This window comes from Bidens hawaiensis, unplaced genomic scaffold (genome assembly GCF_021521415.1).
Source record: "Bidens hawaiensis isolate Kalapana, Puna unplaced genomic scaffold, B.hawaiensis_p1.1 tig00049226_1, whole genome shotgun sequence".
NCBI classification, from domain to species: domain Eukaryota; kingdom Viridiplantae; phylum Streptophyta; class Magnoliopsida; order Asterales; family Asteraceae; genus Bidens; species Bidens hawaiensis.
The window spans coordinates 1892-16090 of NW_027498818.1; the positions used below are offsets into that span (position 1 = coordinate 1892).

Here is a 14199-nt window from a genome sequence, read left to right on the forward strand (position 1 = left end):
CTAAATATAACAAATTAATATATAATAATAACTAACTTTTACCCAACCATCACAAGCGAATCGGGTTTCGGTTACTAAGACGGTCGTATGATCATACTAATGAGAATCTCCAAATGTTGTCAAGTAAACAATTAAACATGTAGCAATTAGCAAATTGCATTCAATTGATATTCACAAAATGATTATGTTTGCGATTTTGTGTATATATATATAGGATAGAAAATATGAGTAAGTACGCATATGTCCCAAAAACATTTGAAAATAGTGTATAAAAAAGGAAATGATCAAACTCACCTTAGATCAATGATAAGTGATTAATAAATGTGATTAAACGAGCTATGGAATAAGCGAGTTGTCCACTACAGGTCAAATGTTATAAATGATCAGAATATGAATCTGTGAGATATGATAATACAATTAAAAACAAACTCGTGGCCGTTGGAATCAATCCAAACGGACATTTAGAACTCAAGTTATGTTATATTTAAGATTTAAGCGAGCCGGTACTGACTAGAATCCGAACAACGAGTAGGGAGTCGGGTTTTGGTCAATAGCCTTAAATTTCGTTTCGAGAATAAAAGTATTCTGGATCGAACGTTGAATCCGACTAGAAGTGTGAGAAAACGATAAGTCAAAGTTGTTGACTATTTTACCCTTTATCTGGTTTTAAAGCAATTGACAAGTCAATACCCTTCAATCTTAGAAATTGATTGAAGGTTATCGACTAGGGAATGTTTATGAATGAAAACTCAGTTTACAACTTACCCAGAAAATGAACGAACAAAGAGATATATCGAGTCAACGGTCCTTAGACTTGCAAAGTCAACCGTTTTATGAACGGTTCTTCAACAAAACACCAAAAACCGAGAGGATTCGAGATGGCAGAGGTTAATGACGGCTGAGGACTGCTCGTTAGGGTTTATGTAAAGTTTTATGGCAGAGGTTTAAGGTTTGTTTATATAAAAAAAGCTAAATTGAACTATTTATGGCTTTTTGGCCCGTTTAAGCAAGTAAATATGTATTTTATGACAAAATCAACGAAATAAACACAAAGATTCATTCTTGGGCAGTAAATAACGAATTAGGACTTGTATCTTGACTATAATACGTTTACTTGGTCCTTACTTCTCGCGATTCATGCTTAAAATAACCGATTTTATGCCAAAACGAGCTAATAAACGAAAACGAACTAGGATTCTGCCAAGCTAGGCCCAACAGGTGGACTAGCCACCGCGCGGCACCGCGGGTGTCCAAGAGACAGGTTTTACAAATTTACAACTTTAGTCCCTTTAGTTTGTATCTTGATCTTTTAATGAACTTTTGTTGAGATAATTGAGAATAAACACTATATAAAACATGAGGCACTTAAATTGAACATATGAAAACTTGATCATTCATAAATACAAAGCATCATTATGGTTTAGGATTCGAATAAAGCTCGTAACATGATAAAATGAAACCGATAAGACAACGGTAAAACCCGAAATATTACATCAAAGAGTGAAAACCAAACTAATGGATGATTACAATGACATATATATACAACTTCTTTGTTTTTTTCTTCCTTTTGTTTATTTAATTGTTTTCAAGTCCAATTTAAGTTTTATGATTAGTGAAAGCGAGTATGGACATGACTTCCTCATTTGCATGATTGGTAACTCTATATAGTAGCCCCCCAAAAGCTTCCTTTGCATCCTTACCAGACATAGAAAAATATGTTTGGTGAATGATGTGTTGGAATTAACACACGTTTTTATAAGTAATTAATCTCATATTTTACTATGTTTTGCTGTAAATCTTATATAAATAAGTAATGTTTTATTTTGAGTGATTTATGTGTATTGATGGAAAAGAAAGTGAATTGGGCTACGAACATCAAGAATAAAATGATCGAGTTGAACCGAAGAAGTAGACCAAGTTTTAGACATATAAGGTCCTTGCACAAATGTGTAAGGCTCATGCCTTAATTGATGATAACGTGACAAGAAAGTTTTTGGTGGGCCCTTGGATTTGTACATTCCATGCACAGTAAAGCTCTCACTAACCGTGCAAACAAAAAAAAAATAGGGAAAGCTCCTTTTAAACCGCAAGTCATCGTGGTGAAGAGGAGAGACCGAAAGACTTTTGAGGAGACTGTGCAGGCGAAATACGACTTCTAAACCTGAATGTTATAGATATCCTTGAACTGCTATTTTTCCTTTTTTTTTTTTTTTTTTTTTTGCTTTTATTTAGGATGTTAGGCTAAAAGCCATAGTAACTATCTAGACGAGATGATTCATGGTTGATTCGATTATTATGGATGTTTGATTTATCTATGTAGGCTTGATTTCAATGGTTTGTTATGATAATCTTGTGATGTGTATGATTGCATGATATTAGAGTTTGTTCTATTGAGTTATGTGAATTAGATATGTCTTTCAATGAACTTATGCTAGTTAGATTCGATCTATTTATCTCTAGGTTATATTGACGTATGTTAATCTAGGGCTTAAAACATAACTCGTAACATACAACACGGTAAAATAATCGGTAAAACATTTGAGCTACCTATAGAAAATATCTAAATAAAATGATTTGGAAACCCGTTAGTGTTTTCTTTTAGCTAATCTTATATAGGTCTTAAGCCGCGTCTGGTTAAAAGGCTTAAGCCGTTGATATGCATGAGGATAGTTTGATAAATTCTAAATCACAAGCGTTCATGTTCTAAATCTTAAGTTTTTGTAACAAACCTAATACAATTCAAGATATAAAAAACCTATCTTGTTGCTCGTTTGCTTTCCGATTCAACGTGGCGACTACCTTTAAATCTACCTATACTATTAATGCAACACAATGTTTCCACGTGTCATTCAATTAGACTCTCCATATAGGCTGCTAAGTGTACAAGTTTCTATTTTTACAATTTTCCCTTCATGAATGATAAAATGAAAAATATGTTGTTGGTTGGAATCAAACTCACAGCCTTGCTTTTAAAATGTTTGTGGCTTACCAATTCAACTAGAATGAACTGATGTTAAACTTCTCTTTTTCTTAATCATTATAGATTCACAACATTCCATTTTACTTTATTTTTTTAATCACCCGTATATCACACGGACCCCGTCTTAGTAAAGATATATTATAGGTATATAAGGTTTTGGATCCCCATATATTTAAGTAACAAATTTAAATCAGATCTCCATACACCCCAACAAAGAGATAAATCTTAAAGCTGCAAAAAAGCATATACATTTCATCATCTTCTCAATTCCCAATGTGTGAGTTTCCGTGTAATCAAAATATTAAATAATAATTATTATTATTATCCAATCGGAGTATGGGAAGAAGAGAGTGGTTGTCCAAGGCTTCCGGCGGCGTAGACGGTGGTACTGGTGGTCGGAGATCACCATCGGCACCGGCTACTAAACCCATGAACAGAAAAACGATTAAAGATAAAAACACTTCTGGTTGCATGAGTGTTATCTTCAACATGTTTGATGTTCAACACCACCAGTTTCGGTTTCATCATCCATCTTTCATGTCATCAAAAGTTAAAGAAGAAACTGACTTAAACTTACCAGTAAGTTGATTTTTATTTTTATTTTTTGAATATTAGATCTTTTATCGAATTATAGTAAGATTGGTTGGTGTTTGATCGTTTTCAAAAAGTTAATATTTTTGAGAAAAAAGGTTAAATTTTTAGACAACTGTGTATATAATATTTTTTTAAGTGGTTGCATATTTAAGTCTCATGATAGATTGATAGATATGGCATTGTAAGATTTAATTAGTTGGTGTGTGATGTGATCATTTTCAAAAAGAAAAGAGAAAACACACTTGGAGCAAAAAATTTAAAATTTTAGACATGTGTATGTAGTGGTGTTTAAGTGGTTGTGGATTTAAATCTTACCATAATTAAAGACATAAAAATATAAATATGATAGTAAGATTAGTTGGTGTTTGATCAATTTTAAAAAAAAGGGATTTTTTTTAAACGAAAGGTTTAAATTTTTAGATAAAAGTGAATGATGTTTATTTTTAAGTGACGGAGGGTTTTAGTTTTACGATAATTTTGACGTGAAAATCTTAATATAGTTGGGTAAAATCCAAATCAAGACGAAACGAATGACTTTCACCGACGAATTATCAGAAAGTAGCAGCTCACCGGGTACTAAAACACCTAATCTCGTCGCAAGATTAATGGGACTCGATATTCTCCCGGAATATTCCTCCCCAAGACTATCCACTCCCGCGACTACCCACCACCACACTCGTTCATTACCCACGACTCCCAGAATGTCAGCTGTCAGCCGGCGGTCGACAGACAACACCGATCACCACCACCACCGGCTTTCTCTCCAAATCAACAAAGAGAACCGAAACAACAACAACAATAACAGCAACAATAGCAATAATAATATGATGCAACGTCGGTCGGATAATATGGTCAACCGACAAGTTGACCATTTGAAAACTCAATATGCAAAGGAGATTACAAACCAAGTGAGGGAAAGAATCAGCCGGAGATTAGATACGGACATTACAAACACATTGTCACCGATGACAAGTAATAATGATCGGAGAAGAGACTCCGATCTTGTTTTGCTTAAACCGAATAAATCTCCAACAGTAAAACTATCAAAACCGGTTAAAGATGAAAAGATTAAGAGAATCGCAAGTGAAATTAGATATGATTTGAGGTTAAAGAACACAACAAAGAAGAAGTCAACGGCATTGCCTAAACATGTGAAGAACACAACAAAGGTTGGTTGTTACAAAAGAGAGATGACATCATCTAGTTCAACAAGATCATCTCAGTTGAAGGTACTTTAATTTGGTTGTACATTAGTTCTGTTAGTTCTGATGTCATTCGTTATATTCCTAATACTGTTAGGGTTGGGATAAGTACCTAAATGTGTTAGAAATATGTATTTGACCAATCAATTTTTAAACGTATATTTAAAAACTCATTGACTCGGTTACCTTTTAATAATTACATGTGATTTTTAAACGATCAGGTTCTGTGACTTCTGTCATGTGTCATAAAACTCTCGGTCGCTGGTTTTTTTAGATAAAATCGTCAAAGCCGACAAGATTTATTTTGACGCTTGACAAGATTTAATTTGGCATCCTATATGAGATTTACATACTTTGGCTTCTGACGAGATTTTATGGCTTCTACGAAGTTTTTCTTTTTCTTCTTTTTATTTATTTATTTTCTTTGCTTCCGACGAACGAGAACTTTTGAACAAATGGCAGAAGCTTGCTGGTTAAAATTCTGGTTAATTTAAAAACGATCAAGTCGACAAATTTTAGAGAGGAAATTATAATAATTAACAAGATAAATAGACATTTTTTCTCCATATTTGCGGTAAATGGATATTTTGGTTATTGTTTCAAGTCTTACGGCCGTTAACAAACTGAGTTATACGGCGGGGACCGACACTATTGGTTTAATTTAAGTTTGTGGGAATATTTGATTTTTTTGCAGGTGTCCTTACCTAGTAAACTAAACTCATCGTACAAAGATGTCACTCACAAGCCCACAACATCCACCGTCACCACCACCACCTCCTTCGCTAAAGGCGTTTCAATCTTACAACGATTGATCGAGGGAGATATAGAGAGGAGTACACGTAGGTTGTTGGCGACGGCGTTTGCGGCCGAGGCGGAGGATATAGTGAAAGAGGTGGAGAATGAGATCATGGAGAGTTTGGTGCATGAGATTGCGACGGAAACGGTGGTGTGACATGTTGAGGTGTTCATGTGATCAAATGCTAAATTATTTGGCACAAATGGCACGTATGGAAAGTCACCTTTCATCATGTGACAAAGTGAACAACATTGGGTTGTACAAGCACATGATTATCATAGTTATTTAGTTGTTTTTTTTGTTAAATATTTTCTTGTATAAATATATGTGTATGTTAATTGATATATGGAGAATATAATATGTTTAAATATATTTTAAACAAAAATGGTATCAATAGTCTTTTGTGTAAAGTCATGTGTGCTACAACATGCATGTTTATGTGTATATGTGATGTTTATGCATTTAGGAAAGAGGAAATGAAATTAAGAAAAACAGTGAATTAAGTTAAAAGAATATGAATTATATTTTATTTTTTTAATTTAACCGTTGCGTAAACATGGTTATGCCGTATGCGATTCTCGTGGTTCTCTATACAACATTGATTGTGAATAATTTAACAAGCTTGCATCAATAATATAAGTAGCTTAGATTGAAATCTTCCGGCTAAGGGCACGTCGCACATCTATCTAGACGTCACGCATCATGTTGTCCTCACCAACCATAAAATAAAAGTAGTTTAGGTTACTTGTCATGAAGATATTTCTAAGACTTGTATTTTCAAATTTATAACCTACCAAAGTAAAAGCTTGAAAGGTGGTGTTTCCAATTTAAATAAGAGAGCCATCTTCTCCATTTACCTTTCATGATTCAACTAAAATGGAAGCCTATTAATGCCTACAGATGAAAGTGGATGTCTAATAGCATACAAATAACTTGCATCATTATTATTTTTCAAATTGAAATAGTATGGCTCTCTTTCAACTTCTAATTTTCCCAAAGTAATACAGCACAACCACACATAGAGGTATATATATGCATAACCTTTTAAATATATAAGTTAACATTTTTTTCCATAAGTTTATAGTGACATGATTTTGTTTCGTTTTTATTTTTATAGTTTTGGATTTAGTAATTTGATAACTTACTTTTAATTTAATTTACTATATATATTTCCTTTGAATTTTAATTAACTTTTTACAAAAATTCTTTGTTCATATCATATGTAATTTTTATGTATTTAGAAAAAAAAGCTAAGCGGAAATGAAATCAAAGAAACAGTTATGGTAACGGAAATGTATTAAAGTTTATCTTTTTCATTTAACCGAGGTATAAACGTCTTTATATGACTCATGCTATTCTCAATGTAATATTGATTGTGAATAATTCAATAAATTTGTATCAACAATACAGGTAGTTTAGGCTCATTGTCGAAAATAACTTTCTAGGATTTGTATTTTCAAATTTAAAAAATACTGAAGAGGTAGGTCCCAGCAGAGCCCAGTTGGACCCACAGACTCACCTTGAAAAGGGACGTCTGCGCAGTTCAACCCGCAAGACTCCTTAACGGACGTCTGCGCGGTTGAACCCGCAAGACTAAACTAAAGGAACGTCTGCGCAGAAACCAACTGGATCAGCAGGACCCACCACGCTCAGAGACGTGACGTCCTCACGTGCGGTACGCAAGCTGTCCCCGCAGGAAACGCCTACCAATGGTTTTCAGGTACTCCGCCTGTTCCCGCAGTTACGGATACCGGCCATCAGGGAAGGCCACCCGCGCAGCATGGCTACACGCACAAGGCTTAACTCTCATAATAATTCAGCAGTCACCTGAAGAAGGAATGAGCAAGCCGGGAACATTCCCGCACAAAGGCGGGAGGGGGAATACTCCCGCCCAAATGAGCCAGTCCGTACGATACTGAGGATCTTTTACTGTACCTGACGAGGTATGGGCAAAAGATCTGTCCAAAGATACGACAGCTCATTGACAACAGTATGGCGAGCAGCATGCTCTTGTACTGTATGTCACTATTAGCCGCTACCTACTCACCAACTCCTGACATACCACGTGCCTAGCCTGTAGTTGGTGAAAAAGGAATAGTACACAGCAGGTCTGGTCACTATCAGCCGCTGCCTACTCACCAACTACCAGCATGGCACGTGCGTAGGCCACTGTTGGTTGAACAGGAATACTATTCAGCAGGCCACACCTCCTTGGAAACCTACCTCCGGCTATAAATACCACAAATGGTATGATCATCTCATCTTAACATATTATCATCATATTATACCTGATATCTGCTCTAGCAATCTCTTAATATACATTTATATTTAAAGAGCAATCTAGTCTGATTCTCACGCCGGAGGGTGGTCACAAGGAGGAACCCCCCCCCCTTCTCAGTGACAAGCTCACGGTATCTGTTTTGCAGGTTATCAGAAGAACCATCTTTGCCGGGTCTAACCCCTCGTGGGAAACAGCTATCTAACCCCCAGGTTACCCGTAATCTGCCCGGGGTCCGGTTAGTGTTTCTTCATTGGCGCCATCCGTGCATAAAAGCTAGAACTTCATTTTTCTCCAGTTTTTTCAAACTTCTGGAAAAATGGTTAAAGAAACTCCGGTAACCACAACCCCAGCTACTGGGGGGAATACCGGCTACACAGTCTTTACGAACACTACCCCGGTTACCCAAGCCGGGGCAAGTGAAGTAAATTTTACGAACACTACCCCAGTTACCCAAGCTGGGGCAAGTGCAGTAAATAATCGCTCACTGGGAATCACCGATACCCAGTTAGAAAAACGAACAAGACTCCCCCGCCAAACACTCGATGAAGTCAAGGCATGGGGGGAGGCACGTCAGAAGGAATTCCAAGCTGAGTTGGACGAACGCTTGCATTCCGTCCAACAGGCTGACGAATTCGAAGAATACTTGGACGATGACTCGGAGGAGTCCGACTCCGACGCGAACCCTCGCCATAGGGCAAAAGGGAAGCGTAAGGAAACGGACTCCCAACCGAGAAGGCATTTTGGAGAAGCCTTCAAACCAAAAAACACAGGTGGAAGTCCACGTGACTTCTCCAAAACATTCAGACCAAATGTTGCAAATGCAGGAACGTCCAAATTTGCAAGGGACATTGCAAAAGCAATTGCCCCAAAAAGTGCCAAACAAATGTCCAGCATAGGCACATATAATGGTATATCCGACCCAGATGATCATTTGAACAGATTCATAGCGGGGGCAACCGTCAGTAGTTGGACGGAACCCACGTGGTGTTACATGTTCCAAATGACGCTTGTCGGGGCTGCTAGAGCGTGGTTCGATCGTCTACCGGTCAACCACATCTACGACTGGGCTGACTTCCAACAGAAGTTTAGCCAACACTTCAGCCAACAACGAAAGTATACCGAGGAGCAATGGACAATCCTCAAGTGCATTCGAGAAAAAGATGAATCTTTGCTAGACTTCATCACTCGCTTCAATTCGAAGAAGCTAAGTCTGGGTAACATTAGCGAAGATCTTGTTCGCGCTGCCTTTATTCAGGGCGCGAACGACCCAGAGCTCATCCACACCTTAACGGGTAAAGATGGCATGCCATCCACATGGGATGCCATCATGACAGCAGCTAAACGCTTTGCGGAAACAGAGAAGCAACTGGGTAGAGATCTCCCACAGAGCACAAACCTCTACACCCAGAAAACAAGAGAAGACAACGTCCTTACCGCCCGATTAAACAAAAAGAGGAAGCTAGGCATTTGGCAGTCAAGGGTAAACTTTGACACCTCATCCGGCTTGCAGCATCGGTTAGGCGGAAGGGATAACGTACAGTCAAACAAGAACTCCAGATGGACGCCGCTCACCAAAAGCGTCACCGAGATATTCGCTACTGAGGAGCTCCCATGGCCAAAGGCTCAAATAATCCGACATCGTCACAATGCTGATCGGAGTAAATACTGTGACTTTCACAGGACAAAAGGCCACAATACCGAAGAATGCATAGACGTAAAGGACATGGTCGAAGCATTTGTCAAAGATGGGACGCTCGCGCACCTCGTGGCGCAATGAACGCTGAGCAGGCTGATGCGTGTAGAACCCCAGCTAGGGAAAACACGAATAAAATTCCAGCTTCAATGTGGAGACTACATGCTGCGTAAAGAACGAGATCCCGAACCAGGTGCGTATCGGCTCGATGGCACTCCCATCCCAACAACATGGAAGGGAGCTCAATTACACAGTTTGCATGTAAATCAATTCCAAATTTGTAAAGAAAAGGCCCAGAGCCACTTCTAATGGAAATGATTCTCCTTAGAACATCGACGCTGATGATTTTACATTTATACTTTTAACACTGATGCCGGTTTTCACCGCATACATAAGTGTGAGTCGTTGCGTGGGGAAGGCGGCAAAACCCGCATAAACCCAAAAAACGGCAAACCTTCACGCAGGTCAGTTGAAGGGGAAAAGTTCAGTCATCCTACTAAATGAAAGTGCCGGTCTATCCGCATGAATCATGAGAGGAAACTGAACACTAACCTATTGACAACCGCGCGTCGAACGGTTATTCAAAACAGAATTTCAAACAAAAGGATGAGGAAAACCTACACGCAGGTCAGATATAGGTAAAGTTTAGCCATCCTACTAAGTGCAAGTGACGGTTCTACCCGCACAATCACGAAAGAGGAAGCAAAACTTCACACCTATTATCTACCACGTTCAAAGGTTAACTTATCCTCAGAAAGGATGAGGAAAACCTACACGCAGGTCAGATATAGGTAAAGTTTAGCCATCCTACTAAGTGCAAGTGACGGTCCTACCCGCACAATCACGAAAGAGGAAGCAAAACTTCACACCTATTATCTACCACGTTCAAATGTTAATTATCCTCAAAAAAGGTGAGGAAAACCTACACGCAGGTCAGATGTAGGTAAAGTTTAGCCATCCTACTAAGTGCAAGTGACTGTCCTACCCGCACAATCACGAAAGAGGAAGCAAAACTTCACACCTATTATCTATCACGTTCAAAGGTTAACTTATTCTACACTTGGAAAATTGCTAATTTAAACTAAAGTATGCAAGTCATATAACGTTTATAAAGCAAGGAATCCAGAGAAAGTAGCGGTCTTACCCGCACAAAGATTTATATTTCACAATGATTCATTACAAGAATGGCCGGGTAACTACCCGCCTACAAGAAAATAAATCTATACAAGCTAAATCTATCCTAGCAGTGGGAAGGGATCTTCAGGATCAGGCTTCAGGGCCACTTCCACTTGGACCAGCACCGTCAGTAGAGCGTGGCAGTTCAAGGAAAGCTTTAAGGATAGCTAGCCCATCATCAGCAGCAGCAACTTGGTTCACCTTTTCCACCACCGGATGCGGGAAGGCGGCATACTGATTCACTGCTTGGTCGTAAACAGCTTCAGTATCAACATTGTACAAAGGGAAGTTGGAAGGCGGGATGCCTTTCTCAACGAACCCTAGACTAAGCAGGAAGCCGGTCCTACCCGCACAATCACGAAAGGAAGCAAAACTTCACACCTATTCTGTCACGTTCAAAGGTTAACTTATCCAAAACACTGGGAAAATTGCTAAAATAAACTAAAATATGCATGCGCAATTCATATAACGTTTATAACGCAAGTCTCAAAGATTCAAAAGTAAGCGGGAATATACCCCTTACCTTGGCAACCAAGTAACTATAAGACGGGTGCGGGTACAGTGTCAAGGCAAAACCCTTCACATACTTAGCACCCGCAGGGAATTGAAGCCAAAAATACCTCGGCAACCAAGTAACTATAAAACGGGTGCGGGTACAGTGTTAAGGCAAAACCCTTCACATACTTAGCACCCGCAGGGAATTGAAGCCAAAAATACCTCGGCAACCAAGTAACTATAAGACGGGTGCGGGTACAGTGTTAAGGCAAAACCCTTCACATACCTAGCACCTGCAGGGAATTGACGCTAGGAATACCTCGGCAACCAAGTAACTATAAGACGGGTGCGGGTACAGTGTTAAGGCAAAACCCTTCACATACCTAGCACCTGCAGGGAATTGACGCCAGGAATACCTTGGGAGTAAAGTAACTATAAGACGGTTGCGGGTACAGTGTCAAGGCGAAACCCTTCACATACCTAGCACTCCGCAGGGAAATGAAACCAAGAAGGATCTTCTGGGCCATGCTTGCGCAAACGGGAATAAAATCCCCGCATAGCGGGAACGTCGAGAACTAGATTGTTTGAAACTTCAAGATGGAATTGGTGGTTTTAACATAATTGATCACTATGTTCAAAACTACCAAAACATCATTTAGAATCTACACAAGAGGTACTCAACGCTCCTGACTTGCGAGGAGGTTACAGACCTACCCGCATCATACCCAAAGATCAAGCAGAACAGTGGGAAATTCTGCGTGACATTAGGACTTCCGTGGGAAGAATCCCCATGGAAAACCTTAAAACTAAACCCTTTTCAAAAACCCTTTGCTTAAGTCCAAAAGTTCACCTCACTTTATTAAACATTCATGAGAAGAACATTGGACTGGGGGGACTTGAAGAGGTAGGTCCCAGCAGAGCCCAGTTGGACCCACAGACTCACCTTGAAAAGGGACGTCTGCGCAGTTCAACCCGCAAGACTCCTTAACGGACGTCTGCGCGGTTGAACCCGCAAGACTAAACTAAAGGAACGTCTGCGCAGAAACCAACTGGATCAGCAGGACCCACCACGCTCAGAGACGTGACGTCCTCACGTGCGGTACGCAAGCTGTCCCCGCAGGAAACGCCTACCAATGGTTTTCAGGTACTCCGCCTGTTCCCGCAGTTACGGATACCGGCCATCAGGGAAGGCCACCCGCGCAGCATGGCTACACGCACAAGGCTTAACTCTCATAATAATTCAGCAGTCACCTGAAGAAGGAATGAGCAAGCCGGGAACATTCCCGCACAAAGGCGGGAGGGGGAATACTCCCGCCCAAATGAGCCAGTCCGTACGATACTGAGGATCTTTTACTGTACCTGACGAGGTATGGGCAAAAGATCTGTCCAAAGATACGACAGCTCATTGACAACAGTATGGCGAGCAGCATGCTCTTGTACTGTATGTCACTATTAGCCGCTACCTACTCACCAACTCCTGACATACCACGTGCCTAGCCTGTAGTTGGTGAAAAAGGAATAGTACACAGCAGGTCTGGTCACTATCAGCCGCTGCCTACTCACCAACTACCAGCATGGCACGTGCGTAGGCCACTGTTGGTTGAACAGGAATACTATTCAGCAGGCCACACCTCCTTGGAAACCTACCTCCGGCTATAAATACCACAAATGGTATGATCATCTCATCTTAACATATTATCATCATATTATACCTGATATCTGCTCTAGCAATCTCTTAATATACATTTATATTTAAAGAGCAATCTAGTCTGATTCTCACGCCGGAGGGTGGTCACAAGGAGGAACCCCCCCCCCCTTCTCAGTGACAAGCTCACGGTGTCTGTTTTGCAGGTTATCAGAAGAACCATCTTTGCCGGGTCTAACCCCTCGTGGGAAACAGCTATCTAACCCCCAGGTTACCCGTAATCTGCCCGGGGTCCGGTTAGTGTTTCTTCAAATACAAAAGTAAAAACAAACTTGAGAGGTGTTGTTTCCATTTTTCTTTTCGAACTGTAAACTTTTAAACTAATGGAGAAAACCGAACAAGACCCCCAACCCCCCTCCACAACCCGGAAAGACCTAAACACATTAGATTTGAGTCATCTTCTCCCTTTACCTTTTATAAATATTCAGCAAAAATAGAAGCCTATTAATGTCTACAGATGAAAGTGGATGTTAATAGCATTACAAATAACTTGCATCATCATTATTTTTCAAATTTAAACAGTATGGCTCTTTTTCAACTTTTAAATTTACCCAAAATAAAACAGCCCACCCACTGGCCACTCACACATAGAGGTATATCATATATATCATATATGTATAACCTTTCAAACAATATTATTTAACAGTCTCTCTATTTTTTTACATAAGTTTTAAAATAAATGTTTGTTTTAATTTTCATTTTATAGTTTTGGATTTAGTAATTTTCATAGCTTTTAAATATAATATATAAGAGTTCCTTAAAAAAAAAAACTCTTTGTCCAAATGTCACCTGAAATGATTATCAAGGAGCGTGATTCCATAGGCTGATTCACTACCACAGCAAGAATTCAAAAACTCAAGAATCTAATTCAGAGAGTGACAGTGATGACCTGACCCCATGATGAAAGCCCACTTCAACAAAACCCATGTGGGTAATGAAATACATGTATGCATAATTTAGGGCCGATCAAACTCGCTCGCTGCTTGTTCGGAAATTGCTCGGAAAATGCTCACTCGTTTTTTCACTCGATTGTAAACGAGCCACTCTGCTCGGTTCGGTTTGTAAACGAGCCAAGCAACGAGCAAATGTATGCTCGGTTCGGTTCTGCTTGAATATTTTTAATTTATTTTATATATAATTATATATGAACAAATATATAAAAATATGTAGACAAACACATAAAATATAAGTATACATTTTTTAAACACTTTAAAATTTTTCCTATTCCGTCAATATTATGGTATCATTAGTTCGATTCAAGTTTTCATAATACTAAA

At 39.2% G+C, this 14199-nt stretch overlaps 1 protein-coding gene across 1 annotated transcript; it reads left to right on the forward strand.

The window, feature by feature from the left end:
• The first annotated feature begins 3316 nt into the window (after window positions 1-3316).
• On the forward strand, window positions 3317-5728 carry LOC143597894 (uncharacterized). Its single transcript, XM_077076273.1, has 3 exons — window positions 3317-3559; window positions 4075-4803; window positions 5471-5728. The coding sequence occupies exons 1-3, from the start codon at window positions 3317-3319 to the stop codon at window positions 5726-5728; spliced, it is 1230 nt and encodes a 409-aa protein (XP_076932388.1).
• The last annotated feature ends 8471 nt before the right edge of the window (window positions 5729-14199 follow it).

Excerpts from the sequence above, each read along its gene's own strand:
- LOC143597894 (XM_077076273.1), top strand. The coding sequence starts at position 3,317 with ATGGGAAGAAGAGAGTGGTTGTCCAAGGCTTCCGGCGGCGTAGACGGT. Across the intron at positions 3,560-4,074 it reads AAACTGACTTAAACTTACCA|TTGGGTAAAATCCAAATCAA; the intron begins GTAAGTTGATTT and ends ATCTTAATATAG. Across the intron at positions 4,804-5,470 it reads CAAGATCATCTCAGTTGAAG|GTGTCCTTACCTAGTAAACT; the intron begins GTACTTTAATTT and ends ATTTTTTTGCAG.